The sequence below is a fragment of the Osmia bicornis genome, chromosome 9 (genome assembly GCF_907164935.1).
Source record: "Osmia bicornis bicornis chromosome 9, iOsmBic2.1, whole genome shotgun sequence".
NCBI lineage: Eukaryota > Metazoa > Arthropoda > Insecta > Hymenoptera > Megachilidae > Osmia > Osmia bicornis.
The window spans coordinates 6,951,694-6,979,238 of NC_060224.1; the positions used below are offsets into that span (position 1 = coordinate 6,951,694).

A 27,545-nucleotide genomic window follows, 5' to 3' on the forward strand; every position below is an offset into this window, starting at 1 on the left:
TAGACGAGAGTAAATTACGACTAACGCGAATACGTTACTTCCGTTCTTTACACAAGGACTCTACAATTGCCCTTGCTACTATTATCCTGAGAGAAGCGGGGGTCAAGGACGAGCGTCATTCGTCGTGGCGGTCGATTTGAACGCTGGTCCGATGGGATCGGATTTTTGGATAAAAAGAGGCACTGCTCTCTTACTCAGTCTCTCCGTTTAGCTTCTTATCAATTATCCTTTATTGTTAATCGATTAGAGTTAATGATTTATAGAAAAGGGAACGATAGTTTCTATATCACTCTTATTCTTATTCTCCGGTCCTCTCGACCTTGTATGATTAGTACGGTATGTCCATAATAAACCTGAATAGTTAACATGAACACCAAGGAAATATAAAAGTTCGTTCTATAAATAATCGAATATATACAACGATTGTGATAGAAAAATTTTCACTCGTCACACGACCTCTCACAATCCACTTCGATGCCACGATGTTGATGCGTGGAACGAGCTGAGTAGACAAGGAACGATCAGAAAATCCGTGAAGGACTTGGGACTATCCGAAGAGGATGCAGCAGACTGTGCTGTTCTGGTCATCAATGAATTGAAGCCTTTCAAAGTATCCGTGATAGTCTTATTAGTCTTAGAAGCATACTGCTTCAGTTCCATTGACGAAACGATCGAATTCATCGGTGGTTGAAGACCAGACACTTTGTCCCTGGTTTCGAACAGAGCTCTCATCAAGTTTCCATTCATCGCGTCGTTTTCTTTCCTCAAATTATCCGCAAGCTCTTTTATCGTGGAATTCAGCCGCGCTTGAAAAGTGATCCAATCCGTGGCAGTTTTGCTTACGGGTTTACTCTCCGCGATCAGATCCTTCAGAGATGCTATCCGGTTCTTCAGGTCGGCGAAGGATTTATTGAACACCCCGCGAACCTCGTCGAAGTCAATTTTATCCGTAGCATTCGCAGCGTTCAAGATATTCGTCACAGTGGCGTTGATCTGTTGTTTGAAAGCGACCCATTCGTCCGCTGGGATGACAGGCTTGATGAATTTCGTGTAATCGAACTTGGAGGCGTCTCCGGTACCCTGAAGAGTGGGTGTATCTTTACCAGTTTCCTTCGACCATTCAGCCTTCGTGTCATCAATTTCTTCCTTCAACTTTGCAAAATCATTTACAGTGGATTGCTTGAACGCCGCCCAAGATACAGGATCAATCGACATTGGTTTTTTACTCTGAATATCCTGAATGATTCTAGTGAAGGAATCGTTGATGCTGCTACGAAAGTCTGACCAGTCGTTGATCAAAGCAGACATCTCTATGTTGTTGAACGAGGCTGGAGAAGAAGCTTTCAGCTCTGCACGCGATGTGTCAGACAACGTAGCGAGTTCCAAAGGTGACGGTGTGCTCTTGAACGAAGAGAAACTCTTCATTATTTCGTCTGTGTAGGTTGCCCATGCTGAGTCGCCTGGAGGAGGCATGTCATTCTTGATTTTCTGCACTACGTCATTCACAGTCTTGATGATCTCGCTTTTATAGTCCAGCCCATCATTGAACAAGTCTGGTCTTCCAGTCGCTGATTCAGTGGAAGCCATGGGTCTCTGTTTATCTATCTTGTCCCTGAGAGCTAAGAAACGATCTTTGATGTCGTCTCCATAAGTCGCCCAGGCTGGATCACCGGGAGGTGGCATATTATTGCCTATACTCATAATTGTGTCATCCAGTGACGATACGATGTTATCTTTGAAGTTCTTCCAGTCGAAGATCGCAGGAATCATAGAATCTTTAACGTCTAACGTATCGCTGCTCTTCAGTGTCAAGGTTGGAGCAAGATCCGCCTTGATAGACGCGATTTGATTCTTCAAATCGGCGAACTGATCGATGACACTCTGTTTGAAAGCGATCCACTTGGTAGCAGAGGCAGGACCACCGCCCATGGATTCTATAGAGTCGTTCAAAGACTTCTCCAGGTCGCTCTTGAAAGTAATCCAATCCTGGTACACGTTTGCCGGACCCGTTGCTCGCAAAAATGAACTTTCAGAGTTTGCTTTTGAAGGATGAAGGTCGGACAGTTGATTCCTGAGGTCCGAGAATGAATTGTTTATGTAATTCTTAAACGCCAGCCAGTCTGTATCAAGAACGACGGATGCCCTGGTGTTGTTGATGGAAGTCACCACATCTCTAACTGTATCGTTGATGTTGGTCTTCAAGGCGGTCCAATTGACTGGCATGAACGAAGCTTGCAGAAAGGGATTCGAAGGTTTATCTTCCCTCCATGGCTCAAAGGATGGCGTAGGAATATCCTCGCAGGACATCATCGGATTGTTCGATCCAATGGCTCGCATCACTTCTGCTTGAGTTTGGGTCACTCCGTCTGAACAATCGCAGATCAATTTTGCCAATGATATCTTACGTAACTCCTTAAGTTGCTCTGCAATCAAACAGAATCAGAATTATTTCTAATATTGCTTATCTACCTGCCATTTCTGCTTCCTTACCTTCTGTAAACGAATGAGGCTGATCAGCCAGCTCGTACCAAAATCGGTCACCCTTCTGCAAACGCACGAACTGATCCGCGATTAGGCAGGAGAAGGTGGGCCCAACGATGCCATCAGCTTTTGGCAATTCAGCCAGAGCGCCAGTGTACAGATCAACGTCGTGAACAGACTCGTATAACAAGGAAATCTCGTAAAGCGCCTGCGGATCCAGATGACCATCCAAATCTGAGAAGCTCTCTGGTTTTCCCAATCCGCAACGTTCCCTCCACCTTGTGTATCCTGGCAGACCGTGATCCCTGCCGCGCTGAATATTCAACGACACCAGGTCCAGTCCACAAGGTACGCTAACGTTTGCGAATGGATCCTCGAAGAGATGATTGGTCAGCTGAGAAGTGACATGAGTCGAGGTCATCTGGATCATGTTCCTAGTGGCTGATGTCACCGAACTCTTCACTCCATCCCCTGTATACAAACTGTACGGATTGAATAGCATTCGGTGAAGCTCCACGAAGGACGACGTCCCCTGCTGGGTGTCCGTCATCTTCATCAGTCCAGGTAGCAGAGTATGAGCGAATCTGAACGCCGCAGAGGCGAAATTGTTGGCTATGGACGGATCGGTGATCGAATCCTCTGGATCATCGGTCCACTGTCTATAACCAGCCTTCAGAGGTCTTAGATTGCGCAGGTTGGTCTCCCGTTCGCCCAGAACGATGGGTAGGAACTCTTGATAGGTGATGTGCTGCAGTTGGGCGCCTATTATGCGTCGGCTCTCCTCGTACAGAGTCTCGTCGTCCCAGGTCGGATTGATCCTCGCCAATTGATCAGCGATCCTATTGTGCTGTCTCGCCCAGAGGAGATGCATCGTCGTCAGGTGCAGGTTCTCGTTAGCTCTGGCGTCACCTGCCGCGAAACAATACCTCCCTCGAAGTCTCTCGGCTTCCCTGTTGCAACCGTCGTTGGGATTCATGCTGGCAGGTAAGAGAGTTCTGTTGTCAGGCGTTATCTGCATCCTCAGACGACCGCCGGAAAATTCTCGTAGACCCCTCGCTGTATTTAAGTCCGATCCATAAATGGCGGAACCGTCGATGAACGCGGTCACCTGTGGGAAAGAAAATTATTAGAACACGGATTGCGATGAACTAATGGATAAAGCAGTGGATCCTCTGCTTTTTTTTCTCCAATTTTTTCCTACAGCATCCCTATTTATCAACGCAATTTTCTGCTCATTGTGCGCAATCGTTATTGCCGCGATAACGAACGCCTCGTTACGATCGAAGCACGCCTCATTGACACGATAACGAAGTTAATTAAGCTCGCATATTGCACGCGCAAACTTTTCGTTCGTCGCGATCGCAATTTCGCAGTCTCGTTTCGTTCGGATTAACTCGATTACCCGGACGAATTATCCGGCTATTTTAAACTCGATTAAAAAGAAAATGAATCGGATCATCGAAGATACCTGATTCAACTGCTGCCTGGGACCGAGCTTGCACTGGGGCGCAGGTGCGGATCTCACGAAGTCCATGCAGCTTCTCCCAGTAACGTCGAACACGGGATCGCCGGAGGCAACGGGAACGGGAAAACACTCTGGATGACCGACGGCCGGTGGACAACAGGAGATGGAGGTGCCGTTGATACCTTGACTGATCGCTGTCGCGGTGATGTCGTGGTCCAGGAATTGTCCGTAAACGGCGAGCATCACCGTGAAATCTGGATTGCTGCTGGGCGAAGGTTTGTGCACTTTTAGGCTAACTTCTCTGGCTGACGGAAGTTCCGCTCCAGAGAGCGCCCTACGCGGGGCGTCTACGCCGTCTGCATAATTGGGCGGTAAGAGTCTTCTGAACGGCGTCATAGAGACTCCCCATTGGTTGGGTCGATTGCAGGTTCCGTCGAACGTCCTGTACTTGCTCGGATTACAATTCGGGATCCTCAGTTGTTTGCAAACACCCAGAGACAGCCAGCCTCCGTCGAAGGAGGTCCCGATGGCGGTTGGCGCTGCCTGCATCGCTCTGGAATTCTCGATCGTCTTGGTAGCCGCGAGTTCGGCCACGGCTGCCAGAGCCAGCGTCCCGACGCTCGCGCACGTGCTCACGGCGTAACGATGCCTCGATTCCGGCGACGGGGATGGCATCGGTGACATGGCCGCAGTGGCGTCGGCGAACAAACGCTCGTTCATCGCTCGGCGACCTGCTTCCAACGCTTCGTTGAACTCCCCTTCGGTCAACTTCGCCGGCGGAGAGGTTTCCGCCCTTCTGCTAGGGATGGGGATCGAATTCGACGCTGAGACGATCGACGGGTTGCTGAAGAGCGTGTACGAGCCTGATCCAGGTGCGAAGCCCAACTTCAAGGAACCGGTAAGATTGTACGCAGCCTCGGAATCTGGGGCCGTGAGGTTTGCGTCTAGGATGTTGTGGCTCACCGAGTAGCTGACTGTCACTATTAACGCCATCGTGAACACCGCTCTGGAATAATAAATTTTATTTAATTAATTAGGATGGTTATCCAAGGGGACTATAGAAATTTGAAAATCTTATCTATTCAAGGTCAATCAGTATTCATACTGATTCAATTTCTCTTTTAACTCTCGAATGTGATTGACTATCCTAGGGTTAGCCGAATTCAGCATCGTTCAACGACTGGATCGAAATTATTTCAATTTCCAGTATCGGTTCGTTCGAACAGCACGAAGATGGTATTGCGATGCCTCGGAGGAGCCTTGTAACGTTGAGCAACCACACTGTCACCGTACAATTACGCGTGTAATCAAGGCCGCCGTCACGTAATCAGCCTACGCGCTAAACGACCAGTTCTCTACGGCTGTTTGTAAACGAATTACGCGACATTTTAACCCTGCAAATGCAATAAAGACGCGACTGTTGTTCCTAATACCCCGTCAGTCGACGCTAGAAACACCGTTCGGACGTGGTAAACCCCTCGAACGACCTCCTATCTCGCTCCATGTTCGCGTTTACCAGGAGTAGTATTCTTGAAAAAGACACGATTTCTACTGATCGCCACCGTGCAAATCCCTGCACGAGATTCCTCGTGTGTTGCGAATACGTTCAAGTAGCGGTCAGAGTAAACCGCAACAGAGAAACCGCGAGAGATCTCGTTATTGCACACGGATCCGCGATCCCGTTTCACGCAATAATTTCGATACGCCTCAAAGATATCCTTACTTTGCCCGATGAGACCAAAAACGAGCAGCGAGATATTGCGAAATTTTAAGTGATGGTTATTCAAGTCTCGGCACTGTTAGAAAATTTTTCAAAATTTATTTATTTATTTAATATAAACGGGTGGGTACCCTTTACATTTTACGATATGCATAGCATAAATGATTTAAGTTTTATATAATGTAACAGTTAATGGAAGAAAGTGCGCGAACAAGCTTTAGATTTTAGAAAGGGTAGAAAATTAAAAGGCAAACTGTATCCGTGTGAAAGCAAAGATAGAAACTCACATCAAGATCGTGTACGAGAGACATCGTAGCCGCAATCGCTGTCTCCTTTGGATAGAATAAAATGGCAGCGTGTCTCGTTGCACGTAATACACCCTCCCCGATTTTTCGCCGGTCAACGAGGTCTTTTCTGATGCAGACATCGTTGATCGTTCGTGAATCGAGCTTAGACCTCACTGAAACGATCCACCGGTCGATCGGTGGTCGAGGTGAGCGACGATTTTACGTAAGTATCCACTTACGGTGGGGATTGGATGCACTGTGATTTTTACGGCTAGATCCTGCGCGATAGTTGTGCCCGTGCACCTTGGTATCGCGTTCTCCCACGCAACTTTCGCAAAGAATAGATTTTCCGCTTCGAAAGAAAATTTTGAATATTTAATTGCGCTTCATTGGATTCGAGGAATTCGAAATGTTGAAACTAGTTCATTTTTACCACTATTTTTTGAGGCTGAGCTCGTATGTCCTCATAGTAATTTAAGGGTTAAAGTGTTAATCGCAAAAATTTGATAATAATTAGAAAAACAAGCTCGTTGCAATCTCTATGAATTTCAAAAAAAAGCATTTCATTTACACTTCACGTTTAATCCTTTACGCATGCCTCTTTGTGCCTTGTTATTTGTTCGAAAAGGCTTCTCTTGCATCACTTGCGCTAGACAGGCCGTCTTCTCGTATAATTATATAAACGCGATTAATAGCAGACGCATATTCTTAATGCCGTCGAACAACAGCAGATCGACGTCGTGCAGGTGTACAACGCAATCTGCACTAAACAAATACCTTAATTACTCATCTTGGCACCAGTAATATTCTACGCCATAAGATTGAAACTATGTATAATGTTATCGAGGATCTTTAATTATTGAATAAAAGACCTCAATCGATTTGCAGAGGAAAGATTATTTATTTATAATATAAAATACAGAAAACGGAAACACTCATTTAGATATGGTTACTAATTAAACGCTGCTATTCGACTGACTGACCACCCGGCAAGAAAAACCTTTTTATATAAATAATCGACGTTGCTGAAACGGTCAGCTGACCCCTGATTTTATGCCCCGACCTGAGCCTGTGTCGAGTTCGAGAATATCGCAATTGAGGGAAGAAAATTCATTAAGAAAATGAATTTCTTAAGAGGACCCAGTGTAATATATTTTCTTATATTTCATTGAAGTCTCAAATTAATTTGATGATAATACTGCTATGCAAATTATTATAAAAGAAATGATACATCGACTCACATGAGAGTGGCGCAGATACAGCATTGAAATTGCCTGATCCGGGTCTTCCGGGTCCTCAAGAGGCTCGCGAACTCCACGTAATCCGGCGAATCCAGGGGTCTCGTGAGGGAGGTCCTCTCGGTGACCCGTCTACCTTCGTACATGGTGCACGACGAAATCTCACTGGCTACGAAAAGAAACGACGAAAGAAGTGACCGTCGAACCGTGTCGACGATCGGCGACACCAGAACTGGCCTGGATAACGTCCACGCCGAGAGGATGTCGTTGTCATCGGCCTGGCCGAGTTCCGCGGCTCGATTCGACTCGGTTTACCGCGGGAAACCAAGCTGAATCGGATGAAACTTCCGGTCCCTCCTTGACCATAGACCCTCCTCGACACTAGAGCGAAAATATAGCAGCAGAATTTTTATCATTATTTTTATTACTCCAGGGTATTTCAAACAAATGGGTCATCGAAACAGTGGCAATTTAAATTTAATATTAAACCTTCTATTTTTATTTTTTAAATAAGTTCCTAGAGTTAAATCACCATCTACCCCACTCGAGGGCAAAGACCTCCCATTCATACGAAACACCCTGTATAATAATTAATCGAGTATCGTGGCGATTTAAGATTATAAATATTACGAATTTACAGGATTATAGGAAAGAGACCAGGGAAAGTTATAGGAAAATCAAAAATATCTATTGTAGAGAGTACTCGTCGCACAATCACGCATGTACTAGCGCACGCTCGCGGTTATATAAGATAGAATCGAGGATCAACAGCCGGGAATGAAACACGAGTCGCCTTGCCGTGATATTTTACCCCGAAGAGTGCCAGAGAAGGTGAAGACTATCGTGAAGGATCGTCTCGACTCTCTTGGTACAGGTAAAAGCATCGTGGATCAATAGCGCTGCGTCGCCGCAATCGACCCGACGGTGATCAAAAACGAGCCGACGATCGGTGAAAAATCGATCGATCAATTTTCGATACTCACCCTTTAGCTAGCTAGTAATTATAAGATTAAGTGAACTGTTGCGTCGGACATGCACCTTTGTCGCGATAAACACGATACACTGTGATCAACCGATCTCTCCCGGGAACGATAAAGTGTCGATCAAGAATAGGCAACGCGATCTTGAACGTCTGGTCGTTGACTGAAGGGACGGGTTTTAATACTCGACTTCCATGTTCAGACTTTTACATCGTATTGTGTGTCTTTTTATCTTGTAACGTCGACGTGTAACGTAATACCAGTTCGAGATAGAGCTTCCTCCCCTTTGGCAAGCTCCGCAGGCGCATAAATTCGCCCCGTAGATTCACGGCTTTGTTTGGAACAATATGCACGTGGAATTGGCCTGTATACACTGCTGTAATTAAACACGGCTCGTCGTTGTGACAATTACGGCTAAACGTTGGTATTTAATAACGAATTGTAATTAAAACATTAGCGATGCATCCGTGAATTTGATGACAAGAATCATGGTTGCGATTGGTTAACAAATCAGTTTATTGAATAATAATATAATTACTATAACGTCTAAATAATTTTGACCATTACATTTGTTAAGAATTGATCATTTGATGCAACAAAAATTGTATATTTTCGAGGCCCGAAGTTCCAGCCACTGTTTCTGATTCGGAACGTACATTTCCGCCGGCATACGTTCCAATCCTGGCGATTCCGGCGATCCTCGTTCGTTCGTTCTCGCTGAAAAATTAGACAGAGAGAAATTCGAAGCTTCTTCATTTTACTATTTCGTTTCGTACTCAATCGTTTGCGCATCGATATCGCCTCGCCAGGATGTCGCAGAAGGAGTCGACCCACTCCCTCGCAACGTCGAAGTACCTCGTTCTTCAACAAATGATTCCGTACGTTTTGAGAAATGATCGAGCAATTCGAGACCCACTTCGACACGTATGCAAAGTCCGTGAGTAATTGCAGCGCCCCGTATTCGCTGAAAGTTTGTTTTAAATGATTGATATACAGTCTAAGACTCGATGGCATAAAAGTATCATAAAATGGCACTTATGGTACATCAAATTATTACACGCATTCAAGCCTACAATTTACCTAAATTTAATTCGATGCAGATAAATATAATCGAGCCACGCTTCGCACATAATTCTAAGAATCATATTGGACGTATCGGAGTCTTCGATAACTTCCAACACCGGAAGTAACACCTTTTCTATAGAAGAAATGCTTTTAGAGGATAGAAAGATTCAAGCATTACACGTGAAAAATATTCTCGCACCAAAATAAGGTTCCACATAGGGACTAGCTGCCGCTGGAGCTTCGTCGCTTCCTTTTCTCCAGTAATTTGATGGTGGAAAACACATATGCAAATTCGCCAGACTGGTCACCCGACAGATTTTCGCTAGAATATCTATACACTGTATAGAACACTTCTGCAATGAAAAAATAGAACAATCTACAAAAGATTACTTGTGAACCTAAGCCACTTTAACTTGATAGTTTATCTCACACCTGAAGTAACTCTATATTAACGTTCACTTCTGACACGATTTTTGCTCTCATTTTTGCGCAGACATATACCTGAACGCTAACAGAGTCAATTGAGAGCGTGCTGGCATGATCAGCAAGCTGAAATTAAGACTAATAATTTAAGAAGAATTATTATTATTTGCCGGATTCGTGTTTTACCTTCAAATAAGAAAGCTCTTCAAGGCAATTCTCTATGTCACCTTTGACCAACAGGAAGAACACATCCAGTTCCCACGTATGGGCTATGATTTTCGATTCCTGAACGATCCATAGTCTAACAGTGTGAACCGAATGATCCAATCGATGAAGAACGACAATCTGTTCCGAAAGTGGCAATTCCATCAACGGTGCTCCGATTACCCATTCACCGCCTGCCTCACATTCGTTGCTCAGTCGAACGAGCAACTGGAACAACTCAACGAACATCTGTCCCGTGTTGGTACCCTGGAAAATACAACTAATACAGTAGATTGTTTGAAAATTACTTCATTAATAAATTAAATTTACCTCGGTAGACGAGGCTTTCGATTGGTACTGAAAAGCCGACGTGTAAGCCAGCCTGAAGAGATGGTCCCATTCGGTGATGGTCGCATGGTAGCCAAGGGCGTCGCAGAGATTTTGCAGAGCTGGTCTCACCGTCTCTGGTACTGGAATTTTATTTTATTTAGGCAAGGCGTTTATCTCCTAAGTCAATTGATGTTACCGTGGTTCCTTTGGACAAAATGACTGAGCCAATCCTTCAGCTGCTGTGCTCCATGACTATGGCGAGTGGCAAGTGCTTCCCGGGACCACCAGAGAACAACGTGATCCAGAATTCCTGATAAAGCACCCCATGCAACTTCCTGGTAATAATTCTTCACTTTCTTCATCGCGCTACCCCTAAGTCTTGTTTCACCTGAAAGAAACAATCGCTTAGTCGTTCGATAAACCCGATCTAAATATTCGGAAATGAACCAAAGGCTACCTTTGACTGTCTTCAACGCATCGGCGCCTAATAATCGAGGTGAAACTTCTTGCACGATTTTCAATAGTCGAAAGACTTGCTCGTTCTGAGTATTAACCAGGGTCTGAATGTTCTCGATGTTCGACACCTCCATGTCGGCTCTCGACGAGGAGATTTCAGTCGGCGGAGTTAAGTGTCTCGTGAGGGCTCTGAAAATGAATTCCTTGTGAACGTGAAATGGGAAAATAGCATCGCTAAAAGGTAAATTCTTCCGAATAACTAACCGATAAATCTCGATGCTCGAGTTCTCTGAAACATCCACGTCCGCGGACATTGCTGATGGAGGATCGGTTTTCTCACGAGGTTCGTAGTTTGCTAGCAAACAATCGATGAGCTCGTGGCAGAATTCCTCTGCTCTATTTTTCGCTAACATCTGAAATCATTTCGAACCACCTATTCCTCGGATTTTTATAAAACTCCAAAAAGAAACGGGAATAAAAATTGAAAAATAAACAACCTGTAATATTCGAGTGACAGACATTTTCTTCAATGGTTCCAACATGTATGGACAATCGTTGTAAAATACATTCGTCGATGAATCGGAGACATCGATATCCATGTCCAAGATATCGTTATAAATGTTCACTAATCTGTAATAGATATGGATCAGAAGGGTTCGATATACTTGTTAATCAATTACCTGAAAATCACTGTGAGTAGTTCGTCGCTGTTACAGTCAACGATTTCGTTGATCAAATTTTTAACAAATCTCGCGAGCGTATTCATCTTACGCTTCAGTTGTATCAAAAAATGACGCATTTTGAACTTGTATATCGGATGTGTGCTCAGAGTCACGTTACAAATTGATTTGTATTCCTTCATCACATCCTCCAGATCGTTCGCGACACCCTTGTACGCCTAACGATTAAGGATATATTTATCTCGCAAACACATAAGTAATAATAATGTAAAATACTAAATTAATAATATGTTTAGTAATTCGATAATATAACATTTGAAGCTCTGATCGTTGGTGGCCCCTGCGATAGGCAACATATTAACATGTACGCTGCGAATGACGCGATTCGCGTTACATATAATTAAATATTATTATTTATGCGCTTTATGGATTTATAAAATCATTACTTTTGGGCTCCTCTATAATTGTACATAGTTTGAATCTAATCGAAACTGTAATTAACACAAAAATAGATAAATAGTGAGTATTCCCGCCAATCGCATTCGAATAGGCTACCATAGAGACCTCTCTCGCCAATGACCAGAAGGCGAACGCTACATTAAGCAGACTAATTTTAACGATCTAATTTTAACTATTCACGCATCCTCGCCTGGCTGATAATGAGAAACTAAACTGTGCGCAGAACTTAGCCATGGTATGTTAGTTCCGCACCTCTAGATCACAAGCCTGTGCGTCTGTAATGTCCTGGATGATTAAAGCTATGCATTCCACAAGCTTGCCCATTCTCACGGTGAGCGCCAATGATTCAGCGAACCATTTCTCGAGAATGATGCCAGGAAATGGCAGCCACTTGCCGATATTTACTCTGTAATTAGTATCCATACCACTGAAAAGCTTTTAGCTTCGTAAAAAACATTCGAACAAACTTCTTTTTCACTTGACCATTCCTTTTATCGTTGATGAAGTTTCAAGGTGGTCTTTTAATTTCTTTATATAACCTCTATGTTTTTAAGGTAACAATGTTATCAATATTGAAATTGAAACATGTTGCAGATATCTGTACACGTGTATAACATACTAAGCAGTAAAATTTAAGATGAATCATCATACTCGATAGTAAAGGAAGCATAATTTGAGTAGTGTTTCCAAGGTGACGCTTGACGCATGCTCCTTCTGTTTGTATATAGAATATAATTTTTCTTTTAAATATTTTGAATCAGTTTCTTTTATAAAATTGTGATACAAGTTCTGATAATCGCAAAAGATTATTTAATTGTTGATAATTTACAGTAGTTGACACTTTGCGCAGAGTGTACCAACATGAAAAACAGAATACGTTTCGTTTGAATTTTACGTTACGTTGGACAATTGTATTCGCGGTGAATCCCGGAATTCTATCGCAGACATTAGTGAACTTCCAATCTCAGTACGATAATGTATTGCTACATAAGTGATCGCACGGACGTATTTAGATAACTTTATAATCTTATGTTAATAGTACATACTTACATGGTTACGAACGAAAAGTAAATAACGCGAATAAACATTTTTTGTTCAGAAACAATCGATGTAAAGTCATAGTGACATCTTGTAAGACAATTGTATCTTAATCCATGACGAATTATATTTTTAATAAGACGTAGGGCTTTAGTAACGCACAGAAGCTTGAACTTGTTGTAGCTCTTTTAGTAGTATCATTAATGATAAAGTGTTCTTTGACGTAATCTCTGTAAATACATTATTGGTGAACGAATTTAACGGAAATATTTGTTGTGAATCTCATATAAATAGCATCAAAAGGAGCATTGAAAGGCATCAAAACAATGGGTAAATATATATTTTTAGTAAGATAGAAACAACTATTTACAGAAAGTAAATTTTTTATTTTATTCTTGTAGGTAACTCGCAAAATACAAAAGCGACAAATGTTTCGTGTAATTCTTCACGATCGTCCAATACTCCAAAACAGAGGTCTAACTCTTCAGAAGAACCATTCAAACCTGTTATACAGTTTTACCAAGCTTTCCCACAAACGTCCAAAACTTCGGCCGAATTGTACAAAACTTCACTTTCTGCGTCAGTTAAACCACCACAGTATACAAAAGTGACAAATGTTTCGAATAGTTCTTCAAGGTCGTCCAATATTCTAGGACAGAGGTCTAATTCTTCAGAACATCCAGTCAAACCTTCTGTACAATTACACAAAACTTCGGTACAAACGTCCAATCCTTCGGTACAATCGGTCACAACTTTAGGACGATCATCTAATACTTCGGCCCAATTGCACAATGCTTCACTTTCTGCGTCAGTTAAACCACCACAGCATACAAAAGCGACAAATGTTTCATATAGTTTTTCAAGATCATCCAATACTCCAGAACAAAGGAACTCTTCAGAACAATCATTCAAACCTTCTGTACAATTACCCAAAACTTCGTTACAAACGTCCAATCCTTCAGTACAATCAGTCACAACTTTAAGACGATCATCTAATACTTTGGCCCAATCACACAATGCTTCACTTTCTGTGTCAGATAAACCACCACAGCATACAAAAGCGTCAAATGTTTCATATAGTTTTTCAAGATCATCCAATACTCCAGAACAAAGGAACTCTTCAGAACAATCATTCAAACCTTCTGTACAATTACCCAAAACGTCGTTACAAACGTCCAATCCTTCAGTACAATCAGTCACAACTTTAAGACGATCATCTAATACTTTGGCCCAATCACACAATGCTTCACTTTCTGCGTCAGTTAAACAACCACAGCATACAAAAGCGACAAATGTTTCATATAGTTCTTCAAAATCGTCCAATACTCCAGGACAGGGGTTTAACTCTTCAGAACAATCATTCAAACCTTCTGTACAATTACAAAAAACTTCGGTACAAACGTCCAATCCTTCGGTACCATCGCTCACAACTTTAAGACAATCATTTGATACTTCGGCCCAATCACACAATGCTTCAGTTTTTGAGTCGGTTAAACCACCACCGTCGTTCACATCGGAAGAAGAATTTGTCCGAGATTGGTCAACATGGAAAAGCGATTTTTTAATATATAAAAAGATATCAGATATAAATAAACCTGGTAATGTCAAATGGGGAGATAGGTTACGAAATGTAATGGGACCAAATGGACAAAAAATATGTAATGTATTTACATTTAACTCCTTGAATGACAAAAACGATTTGGATATATTATTGAAGAAATTTGATGAATACCACACTTTTGCATCAACAGAGAAGCTACCAGATGAAGATACCTACAAGTACATACGTCACTTGCAGGTAAATAATAAAACGTTTAAAATAGTCTTTGTGTTAATAGAACTAATATGAATATGATTTTATTTTTTAGTTGACAGTAAGTAAAGCAAATTTTAAAGATGAAGAAGGATTAATAAGAAATAAAATTTTGAAAGAAATTGACGAACGCACATTTACTAATGCTGCAAAAGTACCAATGCCATGGTTCAAATTTTCTTCCGATTTTAATAATTTAACATTGAAGGAAATTGCATTTATTTGGAAACTGTATGATGGAAATTTTACGGAAGATTGTGACAGTTGCGGAAATAATCATAATGATGAAAGATGCCCATCATTAGGAAAGCAATGTTTCAAATGCAATGAATTTAATCACTTTCCCAAAAGATGTCCAACCGTTTTTATTACTGATTGTCATTACTGTGGAGATTCTCATTTGAAGAAAAAATGCCCTTCTTATAATGAAACTTGTACCAAGTGTAATAAGTTAAATCATTTTTCTTGGAAATGTCAATCTCAAATTTCAAGTTGTCACTTTTGTGGTTTAACTCATGGTGCATCTAGATCACTCTGTCCAGCAAAGAATACTCTCTGTTCTACTTGCAAAACAAAGGGACATTTTGCTGGAAAATGTAAGAACAGTTCTTCCAGGAATCATTGAAATTATTCAATACATGATATATAATTATTGATTACATACTAAAGACATAAAATGACTAGAAAATATATATATTGTTTTGTCTATATCAATTTTAAATATTTTATAAGCAAACAGATACAATAAAATATGTATGAAATATCTTGACAAATATAATCTTCAAGCAATTTTTCTCAAACAAAAGTTTGAATACAATGCAATGTATCTATATTTTCATTCACTAAACGTTTCCCTTCTTTCTCCATTTTATCCCATTGTAACTGTAACATATTGTTTTGCCCTCTAGTGCGATAATAACTAAAGCAAAATACAACTAAATAAAAATTTATTAATTTCAGATATTTTGAAAAGTATCATTAACAAAATATAGTTACATATTACTTACTATCTACATTCTGAACGTGCTATTGGAACTAACAATGTCATTACATTCCATGTACCTGTTATATCACGAACTGGTACCAAATGTGTAATTTCCAATATAGGTTCCGATTCTTCTACCTTCAGGATTCCATATACTTTAAATACAATGTGTTTTTCCTGACAAATACAAACATGTTGTGGAAATACATTACATAAATAACATCATTAAAATATAATAAAAGTATACCTAATTTATTTATTTTTACAATTTGTCTAAATAAAATTTAATACATTAATAATACTCCCAAACAAAGCACTTACCCATATTGCACAATATGTATCATTTGGACCCTTACTATATATATCATCAAGATCTAAATTTTTGAAACTTATTGGAAATTCTGAACTATTTCCAGGTGTTAATGACAGAACTGCAGCCCGCGTTCCGGTCTTTCGAATAAGTTCTCCTAATGTTTGTATTGTTTTAACACCGTTTTCTTCATGATCCTCAAAAGAAAGAAAGGTTTTAATGTCCTCTACTAACAGAGGGATGTACGGAATATCATTATACAATAAATTATTACGTGTCCCTAAAGAAATCCTCCAATTGTCAGATTGAACTGCTCCATTCATTTTTTGAAACAGGCATTTTTAACACAAATACGATACATAATAGAAGCATTTCAATAGGACCAATAGGACTGAATAGTACAGACATACACCGCCGAGCACCACCACGAGCACCTTCACCGTCCCTCTAGGGAAAATGGCGGTTTAAGTCCTCAGTGGGGAAGGTGCCCCGCCATTGAATATGACACCGTGAGCCAGCAGGTATTATGCCCAATCCACGGCAGACACATTTCTATTTGAACAAATAACAAAACTCTCCCAGGAGTCGGTGAGAGGTCTTATGCAAAATTTCCCCACATTAAAAAAAAACGATTTCCAGACAATTTCCGTTGTCAACCATTCGACCTAGAGCGAAGTGAAATCCCTCAGTCTTATAGCGACCGCCGAGGGGTGCAGATCTACCTGCTAAACATATATATACCCATGTTTTATTTTTTGCGTTCATTTAATTTGCTCTATTTATCTTCTTAGCTTATTGAATAAACTCATTAGGAGGACAAACGTGTTGATTTTATTACTCCCGTGTGCATCCTTTACATCCCTGATTCCCTTACATCACTGCATCCTTTACATCCTTGCTTTCTTTATATTCTTGCATCCTTTATACCTCTATCACCCTTACACCTCAGCGTCCCTCACACCGCCGTATGCCTAACATCCCACCATCCTTTACACCTTTTTATCCCTTACACCCGTCAATCCTTTACTTCCCCCTATCCCTTAAATGTCTATTCCTCTTACAACCCTACTTCCCTTATAGCCCTGCATCCCACAAATCACTCTATTCCCTACAATCTGCGGTACCTTATATCCTTTTATCACTTATTGCATCCTTGAAGTAACGCTTTCGGCGTTCGTAACAGCGCCCTCTAGTGGCGAAAAAAGGAACTAAAGTACGAATTAATTTAGCGCCGCCTGGCGGTAGAAAAGGGAACTAAACTTTGCCGAAATTTTGGCCCTCTAGCGGCAAAAATTTGAACTAAAATCTCCACGTCGAAGCAGCGCCCTCTGGGGGCAGAAAAAGGAACTAAATCACGCATTGATTTTGGCCCTCTAGCGGCAAAAATTTGAACTAAAATCTCCACGTCGAAGCAGCGCCCTCTGGGGGTAGAAAAAGGAACTAAATCACGCATTGATTTTGGCCCTCTAGCGGCAAAAATTTGAACTAAAATTTACACGTCGAAGCAGCGCCCTCTGGGGGTAGAAAAAGGAACTAAATCACGCATTGATTTTGGCCCTCTAGCGGCAAAAATTTGAACTAAAATTTCCACGTCGAAGCAGCGCCCTCTGGGGGTAGAAAAAGGAACTAAATCACGCATTGATTTTGGCCCTCTAGCGGCAAAAATTTGAACTAAAATTTCCACGTCGAAGCAGCGCCCTCTGGCGGTAGGAAAAGGAACTAAATTTGTATAAGACTTTACTTACCTTTACTTACCTTTACTTACCTTTACTTACCTTTACTTACCTTTACTCGAACTAATTCTTGTAGTATATTATTATATTTATAATATATCTATTATAAGGGTTGTAGGGATGCAAGAGATGAAGGAATATAAGAGATGTCGGGATGGAAGGAATGCAGGAACACAAGGAATGCCGGGATATAGGAAGTGCTGGGATGTAAGGGATGCAGAAATACAAAGGATACGAGGATATAGTGATGTGGGAGTAGTCCCTGCAAGGTCCATGAAAAGAATGAAAAAAATAAATAACTGGAAACGGAAGCCTCGGTCCATTAAGAGTAAGAATAGGATAAACAATAACTGGAAAGGGTAGTCCCCGCGGTGCTTTTACATCATATTACGTCCCCCTTTTAGTCGCCTCTTACGACAGGCAGGGGATACCGTGGCTGTATTCTAAGCCCCCCGGCCACAGGGGGGAAACAGGCACGATTATCATACTGGCTGTGCTCTCTGCATTCTCATCTGGGGGTGTCTGGGACCCCCTAAATCATGACCCCTCAAAAACAAAGGCATGTCCAAGTCTTCTACATCTGCAGTCACTGCTAACACGCTCCTGCGCGATGCATCGTTTTGTATCATATTGTATCTGCAGCAATCTGCAATGAGTGGGATGGTATCAAGTATTTGTTATTAATTTATTAACAATGGAACAAAATAAAGAAGAGCTTGCTCGAAAGGTTAATATAACAACATTTGATTTAATATGATTAATATATCTGTAACTTTATTAAACAAGAATGTTTCATGATGCAGAGATATAGAAGAGAAGGACAAAAAGATGAAAATCATTTTGATGCAGATGATAATTATGAACCTTATGTACCAGTGAAAGAACGTAAAAAACAACAGCTAGCTAAGCTTGGTAAACTTGGACAACTCAAAGATGAAGCAGCTGCTGGAATTATCGGGAAAAGTAGTAGTGAAAATGAAAAAGATGATGCAGACGATGATGATGGACAAGTATGGGGAAGAAAGTCAAACATTTCACTTTTGGATCAACATACTGAATTAAAAAAATTAGCAGAAGGTAGATGATTATGAATGTTTAACAAGCTGTTTGTCGCAACTAAATTAATTAACTGATAATATTTTTACAGCTAAGAAGGAAAGTGCTATGGAGAAACAATTGAAAGAAGAAGAAAAGATCTTAGAAAGCGTAGCAGAAAATAAAGCTTTGATGGGTGTAGCAGAATTAGCAAAGGGTATTCAATATGAAGATCCAATAAAAACTAGTTGGAGATCTCCAAGAGCTGTACTAGCTCTTGGAGAAGCAAGGCATGAACGGGTTAGAAGAAAGCTCAGGATTTTGGTGGAAGGAGATGATATTCCGCCACCACTAAAAAGTTTTAAAGAAATGAAATTTCACAGGGGTATCTTGAATGGCTTAGAACAGAAGGGTATTTTTAAGCCCACGCCAATTCAAGTTCAAGGAATACCAACAGTGTTAGTATACACTTAGTATAACATTCTAAACATTTCTTATTGTAGATATAAAATATTTGTTTTCTCTTGTTGTATTATAGATTATCTGGTCGTGATATGATTGGCATAGCTTTCACTGGCAGTGGAAAAACGTTGGTATTTGTTTTACCCATCATAATGTTCTGTTTAGAACAAGAAGTAGCAATGCCATTTGTAAGAAATGAAGGACCGTATGGTTTAATCATTTGTCCGTCCCGAGAATTAGCTAAACAGACGTACGACATTATTCGGCATTATACAAATAGTTTACGTCAAGCGGGATGTCCTGAGATACGTAGTTGTTTAGCAATTGGCGGTGTACCTGTATCCGAATCTTTAGAAGTTATTAATAAGTAAGTAACTTGATAATATTTAGATTCTTATGTCTTTTGTATTACATCAAGGCCTAATATTATTATAGGGGCGTGCATATCATGGTAGCAACTCCCGGGCGATTAATGGACATGTTAGATAAAAAGATGGTAAAACTTAGCGTATGTCGTTATCTCTGTATGGATGAAGCAGATCGCATGATCGATATGGGATTTGAAGAGGATGTGCGAACAATTTTCTCGTTCTTTAGGGTACATATATTTTATCACTGTGTTTTGGATATCATACCACAAGCCACATATGTTAAAGCTATAAATTTTTTATAGGGTCAAAGACAAACATTACTGTTTTCTGCAACTATGCCGAAAAAGATTCAAAATTTTGCTCGTTCAGCGTTAGTAAAACCTGTCACGATCAACGTTGGTCGCGCGGGAGCCGCATCAATGAATGTGATACAAGAAGTTGAATATGTCAAGCAAGAGGCTAAAATCGTGTACCTTTTGGAATGTCTGCAAAAAACTCCACCACCGGTACTTATATTTGCCGAGAAGAAGCAAGATGTGGATGCTATTCACGAATATTTATTACTGAAAGGTGTTGAAGCAGTAGCAATACATGGTGGAAAAGGTTCGTCGATAGTTGACGTAGCTTTTTTAAAATATTTCTTAGGTATTTCTTTAATTCGTTAATTATTTTTTTTCAGACCAAGAAGAAAGATCGCGTTCTGTGGAGGCTTTCCGTCAAGGTCGAAAAGATGTATTGGTTGCAACTGATGTTGCATCCAAGGGTCTCGATTTTGCTGATGTGCAGCATGTTATAAATTATGATATGCCCGATGACGTAGAAAATTATGGTAATTTATTATACCTTTGTAATTATTGAGCAGAGATTGATTTAATAATTAAATAATGTGTTTTCTTCTACAGTACATAGAATCGGAAGAACTGGTCGTTCTGGACGAACCGGAATAGCGACAACGTTCATTAACAAAGCAAATGATGAATCCGTGTTGCTTGATCTTAAACATTTACTTATGGAAGCGAAACAAAAGGTTCCACCATTCTTATTGGAACTTTGTTCAGAAAACGAGAAGTACCTGAATTTGGGAGGTAAGATGATTCGTATTACGTTATTTATAACTGGTATTACATTCAGAAAAAGATTACATTGTTTTCATTATATTTTAGACGAACGTGGGTGCAGTTACTGTGGTGGTCTCGGACACAGAATCACGGATTGTCCTAAACTTGAAGCCATTCAGAATAAACAGGCATCGAATATTGGACGCCGTGATTATCTGGCTAGCAATGCAGCCGACTATTAAATGCATGACCTTAACCGAGAATATTTTGTATATATTTTTGACAAAATGATTATTTTCTAGATTTTATAAGAGAACATTTCAATCGCTGTAAATAGTAATTCAATAAAATTTAAGTTATCTTACTTTCATGTTTTTTTCTTTAATTCGTCACCTGATGTTTTTTGTTTTTGGTATACTTCGCGTAACGAATAGAAGTTTTGTTAGCAAATTGTGTCCGCGTTTCAATTTTGCAAGATGATATTTAACGAAGATGATGGAAAGGACGATGAATATTTCAAAAGAATCAAGGAGCAACAAGAGGACGAAATGGAGAACCGACGTCGAGCGTTGATAAATAAGTGTGAAATTAAACAACGTTTACGGCAACATCATATTAAACGTAAAGAAGCATCGGAAACGGAGAAAGTTCAACGTGTTCAAGAAGCTGTTGAGTTGAAAGTTCGTCAAATTGAACTGACGGAACGATTAGCTAAAGAACTGTCGCGTCGTAAACGTAAAACTATATAAACTTTAATTACATCGTTATTAAGTTATCGTATTAATGCAACAATTTCTTATTACAACACAGATATCGAGCAACAAGAAGCATTAAAATGCAGGAAAATGAAATCTACTGTTTCATCGGTTTCCGACTGTGCATTAGAGAAGATACACGCCGAATTAATCAAGGGACAAAAACAAGATGAAGAAACACAGACTTCTCAATCGTTTAACAAATGGTGTTTCACCGAAGTGTCTAAAACAGAGCAGCAAGAAAGGAAATTGAATTACAGAAGGGAGTTGCAAAACCAGCTGATAAATAATCGTCGAAGACTGCGCGAGAAAGAAGAAGAGAAGCATCGAGAACGAAAGATATTGGAAGAAGTTGGTGAAGCGATGTTGAAAGAGGGCTTGGAAGCAGAGAAACAGAAACGAGAAACTGCTACTATGTTGCAAGCAGAAAGGACCGCATTCCTTAAAGCTCGAGAATTTTGGAAGGAGAAACGAAGGGAAATTTTGAAACAAGAGCACGATGAGATATCGAGGACCATTGCTAAAAAAGAAGCTCAACAAAAAAGGGAGGCTGAAGGGAAGGTTGGAAAGAAATAGATATTACGTTGCTATACAGTGTTCGACAACAGGTGGGCAAAATTTTAAGGGGTGATTCTAGGGATCAAAATAAGACGAAAATAAAGAATAACGAAATAGCGTTTGCAGCTTTGTTTTCCAGTAATTAACGTTTAAAAATTCGAGTAAAAAGCGCCTGAAACCTGCAACCCGCCCAGCACCGACGACTGTACCTTCCCCTGCTGACCTGCTGACGTTCAGTCGTCGGTGCTGGGTGGGTTGCAGGTTTCAGGCGCTTTTAACTCGAATTTTTAAACGTTAATTACTGGAAAACAAAGCTGCAAACGCTATTTCGTTATTCTTTATTTTCGTCTTATTTTGATCCCTAGAATCACCCCTTAAAATTTTGCCCACCTGTTGTCGAACACCCTATATTGTAGCGGTCAATGCGTTAACATTGATTTTACATTGTTAGACTGACACTCGTACAGCAAAGGAAGCGATGGTAGAGAAATTGTCGGAAAAATTAATGGAAGAAGAACGCAAGAAAATGGAACGAGAAGAAATTTCTCGCGAATTGTATTTAGCAGAGAAGGAGGCTGAATTGGCGAAAGAGGCGATGAAACTGGCGACGAATAAGAAACGAACTGCAAAGGAGTTATTGCAGGACATGGTAACATTTAAGTTACGTTTCTACATTAAACAAGGAAATGACAAAAATAGACAAAAATCAACTAATTAGGCGAAGCATCAGAAGGCTGTAGCTGAAAAGAAAGCTAAGGAAAGCGAGATTGATGCAGCCTTCGCCAAATATTTGGCCGAGGAAAGAAGAAATCAGGATGAAAAGAAAATGCAGGAGGAACAAGCACGACGTGAAAAAAGTATAATCTCATGGAATCTATAATTAAATGTAAAATACGCGAATACCATTATATTTTACTTTTAGATATTCAATATGGAAATGAATTGCGTGAAGCTATAACTAGAAATAGATTGCAACGTTTGAGGGATGCTGCAGAAAATGATGGAAATGAAGGTGATAGAAAAGAGAAGAATAAAAATATGTTTATGTGGAACAACAACGACGAGGATCGTAAAATTAAGTGCCATTCTGAATCAGTCCTCGAAACCTTAAAATCTAAAGGGCAAAAGAATGCAACCCCCAAATAAAATCTTTGTCTTCGGTTAGCTTAAGAACCTGCAAAATTCTTAAATATTTTAAGGATTATTTCTACGTCTATTTATTGGTATACAGATATATACAATGATTCGCGAAAGACATTGCTCTCGTGGCTCTCGTTATTTATACAAAGTCCGTGTAAAAATACAGCAGCCCCATCTTATATCGGATATAAGTACGTGATAAATTAACAGTCTCGCCTCGTTAGTATTCCAACATTGAAAAATCGGACGGGAACAACTGGTCAACTAGTTCTACCTGTCGAATTTTTCTTGCCAGTCGAGGCAAATAAAGCCCTCGAGCGATCTTCTTTTTCTACCCCTTCACCCCTTCCTGTTCACACGAATTCACACGACAACATTGTTGCTAAACACGCTTTTTCTTTGTTAAACGAATTTAAAAAATGAAAAGAAAAGTAGAAGGGGTTGAAGTAGCGATACAAGGAGCACCCGAGTGTTAGGAATGACTATAAGTATGAACGTTAGTTTTTCTCGGTTGACAGACAGTTGCCATAGTCGCTTATAAACTAATCAATCAATCGTATCGTAACGACAACAAGTAAATTAGTAACTATTAGTTAAAAACCATTGCGTGAGGGGAAACGATGACACTCTGAAAATTAATTCGTAAAACGAACATTCCTGAGATCGTAGAAAAATCGTTTTGTCGTTTCCTTTCGAGGAAGATGATCGTAAACTTCAACATGGATATGCTACCAGTTCGATACTATCTAATACCTTAAATCTATTGAATCTATGTATCTTCACTCATCGAAATTTCCTGTTCGATGTTACGGCTCTGACCTACAGCTCGTTTTTGCAATTGAAAAATCGTAAAACATCAAGGGATATAAAGAACGAGAGAATCAGGCGACATGGCCACTACTGGTTCAGAACCGGTGAAGTTCACGAATTTAACACAGATTGGTCTTAAAAGTAAAATCACATTTTTCTTAGACAACCCATTTGCCTACATTGACTCGCTGTTTAATTAACGCGGCAGCTTTTCTCGAGCAAAACGAAGCGGGAAAAGTTGCAATCAACTTTCTTTTCTTTTCGCTCGACGAATGGTTAATTAATGCTTATTCAAATAAATTCTTCTCTCCTAACTAATCGCTTACATGGTATTAGGCCAATGGGTTAATCAAATATTAGCCACGATCGAATTGAACAGTCGATTGATCAATGGAATTTCCATTCACGAAGAGAACTGACCATTCATTCGGCACGTGTTTGCTAAACGTGTGTATGTATATATACATATATAAACTCATGTAAAAGTAAAATCACATATCCTTATGATTTAAGTACACGTACGCCAGGTATGTATACACACAAGCGATATTTTTCTTTTCGGTTACTCGCAGCTCTAGTTTTATTTAGAAGTGGGCAAACGAAGCATTAGATTATTAGTTTGAAACAAAGTATTCTTAAATGGAGTTTCACATTTCATCAGATAGAGTTGATATTATTGAAAGAAATCGCATAGAATACATTATGGCAGTATTTATCGCAGCAATCTTATAATTATGAATAATTATGAAAGGATAGATTTGCCCACCTCTATCGCTTAACGTTAAGTCCCACCATTGATGAACAAATTTGATTATGAATTTTCAAAACCCGTTGAAACATTTCTTGTTTTTCGCGTACAAGTATTTCTCTTTAAAAGATATAATTTTCTTTTTCTTGGATGAAATTGATAAGCTAACTGATTCAATGCTATCTACGATCAATTGGATCTTTAAAGAGGGATTAAGTGAATAAGGGCTACCCAGATCAGCTCGAGTACTAGAACAATTTCGAAGCATTAATTTCAGGAAAGGATAAGAGTAGATTGGACGCGTGATCTGCGAACGAAAGGAACTTAAATTCGATTGGACGCGAATAGATTTAACCCTATGCCTTAGCGGTTTTCTTAGAGGAATAACGCGACAAAGGTGAAGTTTTATTAGAATCTAAATTCAATAAGGCGAAAGGGTTAAAATGATTGGAACGTTAAGTTACATGGACTAATAGCACCTGCACGGTAATGATTTTATCAATCTATTTCGCATTATGCTTCGATCATTTTCAACACTTAAGCGAAGAAATGGAATGGAACTCGTGGAAAACTTAGCGGAATGCGTGTCGTTAAGTCTCGTATCTTTCATACAGTCTCAAAAATATAAATAGCTCGACGAGTTTGTCATCACTTTACGCATTGGAAATGCAAATAATCCGGCAAGGTTTACACCGCGATTAGGAGTTGCCGGAAATAGGAACCATGAGAATAGTATGTCTGATGAACAGCAAGTGCAGCGGATGAAATATTGAGAAAATTCTTGGCAGACGATCATTCGAACTTATTGCTACATTCTTAAAAAATATTCTTGTTCTTCTTAAGGATCAATATCATTCGGTATTCGACGTTAAGCTGCCTGCGAACTTGCTGTTCTTCCGATAACTATCGTGTAGCCAAGGAAAACTTAAAAAAGAAAAAAGTAAAACGAAAGTTCTCTTCCGACCGCGAGATCCCTTTTCCTCAAGTTTCGAGCAGCGGTGGTACGATAGGCACGATAATAGTAAATAGTTTAAGTATCTCTTATCCTCTTGAAAATACGTCGATAGATCACCTATTAAAATTCGCTATTCGGCTCGATCGAACGCTGATCCCTGAACGTCGAAGCCCTGCGATCGCAAACGAACTAATAAAAATCGACCTTCGGCGAAAGGAAAGTTCAAGGCTAAAGCAGATCCTTGTTAAGATTCGAATCTCTTCTGCCTTCTATGCACACACGATTGCAGAGTAAGTCCTTTTTAAAAAGGATGAATATAATTTGGCCCCTTTTCTTTGGAAGAAGAAAACTTGGCTTGGATCGTTCAACTAGCACTTCCATTAAAACGCGTATAATGTCCTTTCAATCGATCAATCACAATTATCGATCACGAAAGATTCACGGAGATGAACGTCGTCTTATAATTAGGAAGACGTGGGGGGAAAAACCAGCGAAAAGCGTACAGGACGCGTGTGTATTGCCTGCTTCTCGTCGTGCGTACTTATTCTTAAAAAAATACATTTCAGCTAGAACGAAAGAAGCTCGTTCGGGGTTCCGCTTTAAGAAAACACGTCCAGCAGCCATTAAAATCTAACGCGATAAAACGGACCTGGTTCGTTCACCTACAGTTTCGCCAACGACAAGATGATTCCTATTTTGATTTTGTATTCTAATCGAACGTAATTGTTGTACTTGTTTTTAGCGAAACGGAGATCGAACCAGAGGATGGCATACGAAATGTCCACTCGTAGTTCGTTGGACGGGATTTCTCGGTGCACCAAATTCGTTCTTTCCTATCCATTCAAGTTTCCTCCTGTTACAAAGATTTCTCTAAATAGATTCAATAAATCGTTTCTCGCTCACTGTGGTCACGTATCCGAAAAGAGGAACTCGCTCTCGGATAGCAGCACCTCCAAGTCAGAAGGAACAGTGTGGAGGTCAGAATTGGCCGGTTCAGGTAAATCACCCGCACCGTTTCCGATCCCTGTAGGCGCTATTTGTCTGGCCCTGCCTATTCTGACTCTGTCCTTCTTCTTCACCGTTCTCAGGAGAACGCCTGTCCTTGGAAGCTTTGGTCTGCTGCTCGCGTTTGTCACCAGGGCAGGCACCTGGGCCACTTTGTCCGACTTGCGGAGTTTCACGCTGAATTTAAACGGAGGTTTGTAAATCACTTGCAGTTTCGCTCGCTCTTTGCGTGCAGCGGTATTGGCTGGGAGTTTCGGATCTCTGGATTCGGTCGGCCTTCTCGAGGCAACCTGCCTGGCTGCAGGTAACCTAGTTCCGGCGCTAGTCAGACCTACGGGAGTTGATTTACTTTTTGGCAAACCAGTCGCGTTCGTCCTAGTCGCTTCTGGTCGACAATGCGACGACGCCAGTAGCCAGGAACGAACTTTGCTTTTAGGATCAGCATTTGGTTCGGGTTCTTTCTCGGTCTGGATGGCCGAGTAGTCGATCACTTCCTTCTTGTGTTGCTTCTTACGTTTCCTTTTTTCATTATCCGAACTGTTGGCTGCGTTGCTGCTGGAATTTTGCTTGTCCCGAGCCGCGAAAGTTTTCTTCCGTTTATTATCTTGCATCACTGCTGTCGTACCGTCTGCCGACCTCTTTCTGGTGAAGTCTTCGCTGGGATTCGCGGATGCCCTCTTTGCCTGTGGCTGCGGCTGCTTCTTTTTCTTTGACGCATCCTTGCTGGACTTATCAGCCGCGTTGGCGTGAGCATCCTTAGGCTTTCGATGTCTCCTCTTCTCTCTCACTTTTCTGCTGAGCGGTAGTTTTGCACGAACCGCCGGTGGGTGTACCGTGACCCCCTCTGTCCCCTCCGGCGGAAGGCGCACCGTTTCCGTCGTCGAGCTGTGTATTATCGTGACCGACTTGAGCTTCGGATCCGGACGTTTGCCCAGCAGTCTCATGCTCACCACCTGGGTGCAGGAAACGCGAGGTGTGAAA

The 27,545-nt window shown here is 40.6% G+C and overlaps 8 protein-coding genes across 16 annotated transcripts in view; 4 read left to right on the forward strand and 4 right to left on the reverse strand.

The window, feature by feature from the left end:
• The window catches only part of LOC114874393 (dynein axonemal heavy chain 2), a 35,591-nt gene extending 35,368 nt beyond the window's left edge, over positions 1–223 (forward strand). The window contains exon 67 of the mRNA XM_046287174.1: positions 57–223. Within this exon, the coding sequence (XP_046143130.1) occupies positions 57–211 (155 nt within the window). The 3' untranslated portion in view covers positions 212–223. The remainder of the gene's footprint in view (positions 1–56) is intronic.
• On the reverse strand, positions 213–8,363 carry LOC114874394. 3 transcript variants are annotated; one of them, XM_029183624.2, is made up of 5 exons: positions 8,175–8,363; positions 7,195–7,572; positions 3,950–4,952; positions 2,491–3,589; positions 213–2,423 (listed from the first exon to the last, which is right to left on the reverse strand). In XM_029183624.2, exons 2-5 carry the CDS (start codon positions 7,335–7,337, stop codon positions 460–462), a joined length of 4,209 nt encoding a protein of 1,402 aa, XP_029039457.2. In that variant the 5' UTR covers positions 7,338–7,572; positions 8,175–8,363; the 3' UTR covers positions 213–459. The 3 variants fall into 3 exon arrangements, with proteins under 3 accessions (XP_029039457.2, XP_029039458.2, XP_029039459.2); XM_029183625.2 differs by lacking the exons at positions 7,195–7,572; positions 8,175–8,363 and adding an exon at positions 5,954–6,231; XM_029183626.2 differs by lacking the exons at positions 7,195–7,572; positions 8,175–8,363 and adding an exon at positions 5,052–5,498.
• A 300-nt stretch (positions 8,364–8,663) lies between these two features.
• LOC114874418 (coiled-coil domain-containing protein 142) lies at positions 8,664–12,390 on the reverse strand. The gene is made up of 13 exons (XM_029183664.2): positions 12,041–12,390; positions 11,330–11,547; positions 11,147–11,279; positions 10,914–11,062; positions 10,651–10,838; positions 10,390–10,581; positions 10,194–10,333; positions 9,846–10,130; positions 9,669–9,785; positions 9,436–9,589; positions 9,252–9,369; positions 8,948–9,135; positions 8,664–8,888 (listed from the first exon to the last, which is right to left on the reverse strand). The coding sequence occupies exons 1-13, from the start codon at positions 12,209–12,211 to the stop codon at positions 8,755–8,757; spliced, it is 2,187 nt and encodes a 728-aa protein (XP_029039497.2). The 5' UTR covers positions 12,212–12,390; the 3' UTR covers positions 8,664–8,754.
• LOC114874419 lies at positions 12,238–15,391 on the forward strand. The gene is made up of 4 exons (XM_029183665.2): positions 12,238–12,301; positions 12,383–13,156; positions 13,228–14,624; positions 14,695–15,391. The coding sequence occupies exons 2-4, from the start codon at positions 13,153–13,155 to the stop codon at positions 15,262–15,264; spliced, it is 1,971 nt and encodes a 656-aa protein (XP_029039498.2). The 5' UTR covers positions 12,238–12,301; positions 12,383–13,152; the 3' UTR covers positions 15,265–15,391.
• Positions 15,317–17,117, reverse strand: LOC114874421. 5 transcript variants are annotated; one of them, XM_029183666.2, is made up of 4 exons: positions 17,059–17,117; positions 15,946–16,659; positions 15,647–15,801; positions 15,317–15,558 (listed from the first exon to the last, which is right to left on the reverse strand). In XM_029183666.2, the coding sequence occupies exons 2-4, from the start codon at positions 16,255–16,257 to the stop codon at positions 15,435–15,437; spliced, it is 591 nt and encodes a 196-aa protein (XP_029039499.2). In that variant the 5' UTR covers positions 16,258–16,659; positions 17,059–17,117; the 3' UTR covers positions 15,317–15,434. The 5 variants fall into 5 exon arrangements, with proteins under 5 accessions (XP_029039499.2, XP_046142998.1, XP_029039500.2 ...); XM_046287042.1 differs by lacking the exon at positions 17,059–17,117 and adding an exon at positions 16,757–17,050; XM_029183667.2 differs by lacking the exon at positions 17,059–17,117 and having other exon boundaries at positions 15,946–16,121; positions 16,209–17,050.
• A 1,125-nt stretch (positions 17,118–18,242) lies between these two features.
• LOC114874396 (ATP-dependent RNA helicase abstrakt) lies at positions 18,243–20,957 on the forward strand. Its single transcript, XM_029183628.2, has 9 exons — positions 18,243–18,394; positions 18,471–18,744; positions 18,815–19,160; positions 19,241–19,531; positions 19,600–19,762; positions 19,838–20,138; positions 20,215–20,364; positions 20,438–20,620; positions 20,699–20,957. The coding sequence occupies exons 1-9, from the start codon at positions 18,362–18,364 to the stop codon at positions 20,833–20,835; spliced, it is 1,878 nt and encodes a 625-aa protein (XP_029039461.1). The 5' UTR covers positions 18,243–18,361; the 3' UTR covers positions 20,836–20,957.
• Positions 20,958–21,069: 112 nt separating this feature from the next.
• On the forward strand, positions 21,070–23,052 carry LOC114874429 (meiosis-specific nuclear structural protein 1-like). Its single transcript, XM_029183678.2, has 5 exons — positions 21,070–21,328; positions 21,404–21,909; positions 22,358–22,555; positions 22,625–22,763; positions 22,829–23,052. The coding sequence occupies exons 1-5, from the start codon at positions 21,070–21,072 to the stop codon at positions 23,050–23,052; spliced, it is 1,326 nt and encodes a 441-aa protein (XP_029039511.2).
• A 66-nt stretch (positions 23,053–23,118) lies between these two features.
• LOC114874433 (disintegrin and metalloproteinase domain-containing protein 10-like) overlaps positions 23,119–27,545 on the reverse strand; it is a 30,694-nt gene continuing 26,267 nt past the window's right edge. For 2 of the 3 annotated variants that reach the window (XM_029183682.2, XM_029183683.2), the window contains exon 21: positions 23,119–27,517. In XM_029183682.2, the coding sequence (XP_029039515.1) occupies positions 26,468–27,517 (1,050 nt within the window). In that variant the 3' untranslated portion in view covers positions 23,119–26,467. The remainder of the gene's footprint in view (positions 27,518–27,545) is intronic. The other variant, XM_029183684.2, reaches the window with a different exon arrangement.

What these genes read in the sequence shown, in the direction of transcription:
- LOC114874394 (XM_029183624.2), bottom strand. Translation starts at nt 7,337, where the DNA reads ATGTACGAAGGTAGACGGGTCACCGAGAGGACCTCCCTCACGAGACCC. An exon ending in TGTATCTGCGCCACTCTCAT is followed by an intron (nt 4,953 to 7,194) that starts GTGAGTCGATGT and finishes TTATTATTCCAG; the next exon opens with AGCGGTGTTCACGATGGCGT. An exon ending in CCAGGCAGCAGTTGAATCAG is followed by an intron (nt 3,590 to 3,949) that starts GTATCTTCGATG and finishes TCTTTCCCACAG; the next exon opens with GTGACCGCGTTCATCGACGG.
- LOC114874418 (XM_029183664.2), bottom strand. Translation starts at nt 12,211, where the DNA reads ATGGATACTAATTACAGAGTAAATATCGGCAAGTGGCTGCCATTTCCT. An exon ending in CTGTCACTCGAATATTACAG is followed by an intron (nt 11,063 to 11,146) that starts GTTGTTTATTTT and finishes AAATGATTTCAG; the next exon opens with ATGTTAGCGAAAAATAGAGC. An exon ending in TTTTGTCCAAAGGAACCACG is followed by an intron (nt 10,334 to 10,389) that starts GTAACATCAATT and finishes ATAAAATTCCAG; the next exon opens with TACCAGAGACGGTGAGACCA.
- LOC114874419 (XM_029183665.2), top strand. An exon ending in AGTACATACGTCACTTGCAG is followed by an intron (nt 14,625 to 14,694) that starts GTAAATAATAAA and finishes TTTATTTTTTAG; the next exon opens with TTGACAGTAAGTAAAGCAAA.
- LOC114874421 (XM_029183666.2), bottom strand. Translation starts at nt 16,257, where the DNA reads ATGAATGGAGCAGTTCAATCTGACAATTGGAGGATTTCTTTAGGGACA. An exon ending in ATACATATTGTGCAATATGG is followed by an intron (nt 15,802 to 15,945) that starts GTAAGTGCTTTG and finishes TGTATTTGTCAG; the next exon opens with GAAAAACACATTGTATTTAA. An exon ending in GCACGTTCAGAATGTAGATA is followed by an intron (nt 15,559 to 15,646) that starts GTAAGTAATATG and finishes ATTTTGCTTTAG; the next exon opens with TTATTATCGCACTAGAGGGC.
- LOC114874396 (XM_029183628.2), top strand. Translation starts at nt 18,362, where the DNA reads ATGGAACAAAATAAAGAAGAGCTTGCTCGAAAG. An exon ending in GTTCAAGGAATACCAACAGT is followed by an intron (nt 19,161 to 19,240) that starts GTTAGTATACAC and finishes GTTGTATTATAG; the next exon opens with ATTATCTGGTCGTGATATGA. An exon ending in TCTTTAGAAGTTATTAATAA is followed by an intron (nt 19,532 to 19,599) that starts GTAAGTAACTTG and finishes ATATTATTATAG; the next exon opens with GGGCGTGCATATCATGGTAG.
- LOC114874429 (XM_029183678.2), top strand. Translation starts at nt 21,070, where the DNA reads ATGATATTTAACGAAGATGATGGAAAGGACGATGAATATTTCAAAAGA. An exon ending in AGAACTGTCGCGTCGTAAAC is followed by an intron (nt 21,329 to 21,403) that starts GTAAAACTATAT and finishes ATTACAACACAG; the next exon opens with ATATCGAGCAACAAGAAGCA. An exon ending in AGGAGTTATTGCAGGACATG is followed by an intron (nt 22,556 to 22,624) that starts GTAACATTTAAG and finishes TCAACTAATTAG; the next exon opens with GCGAAGCATCAGAAGGCTGT.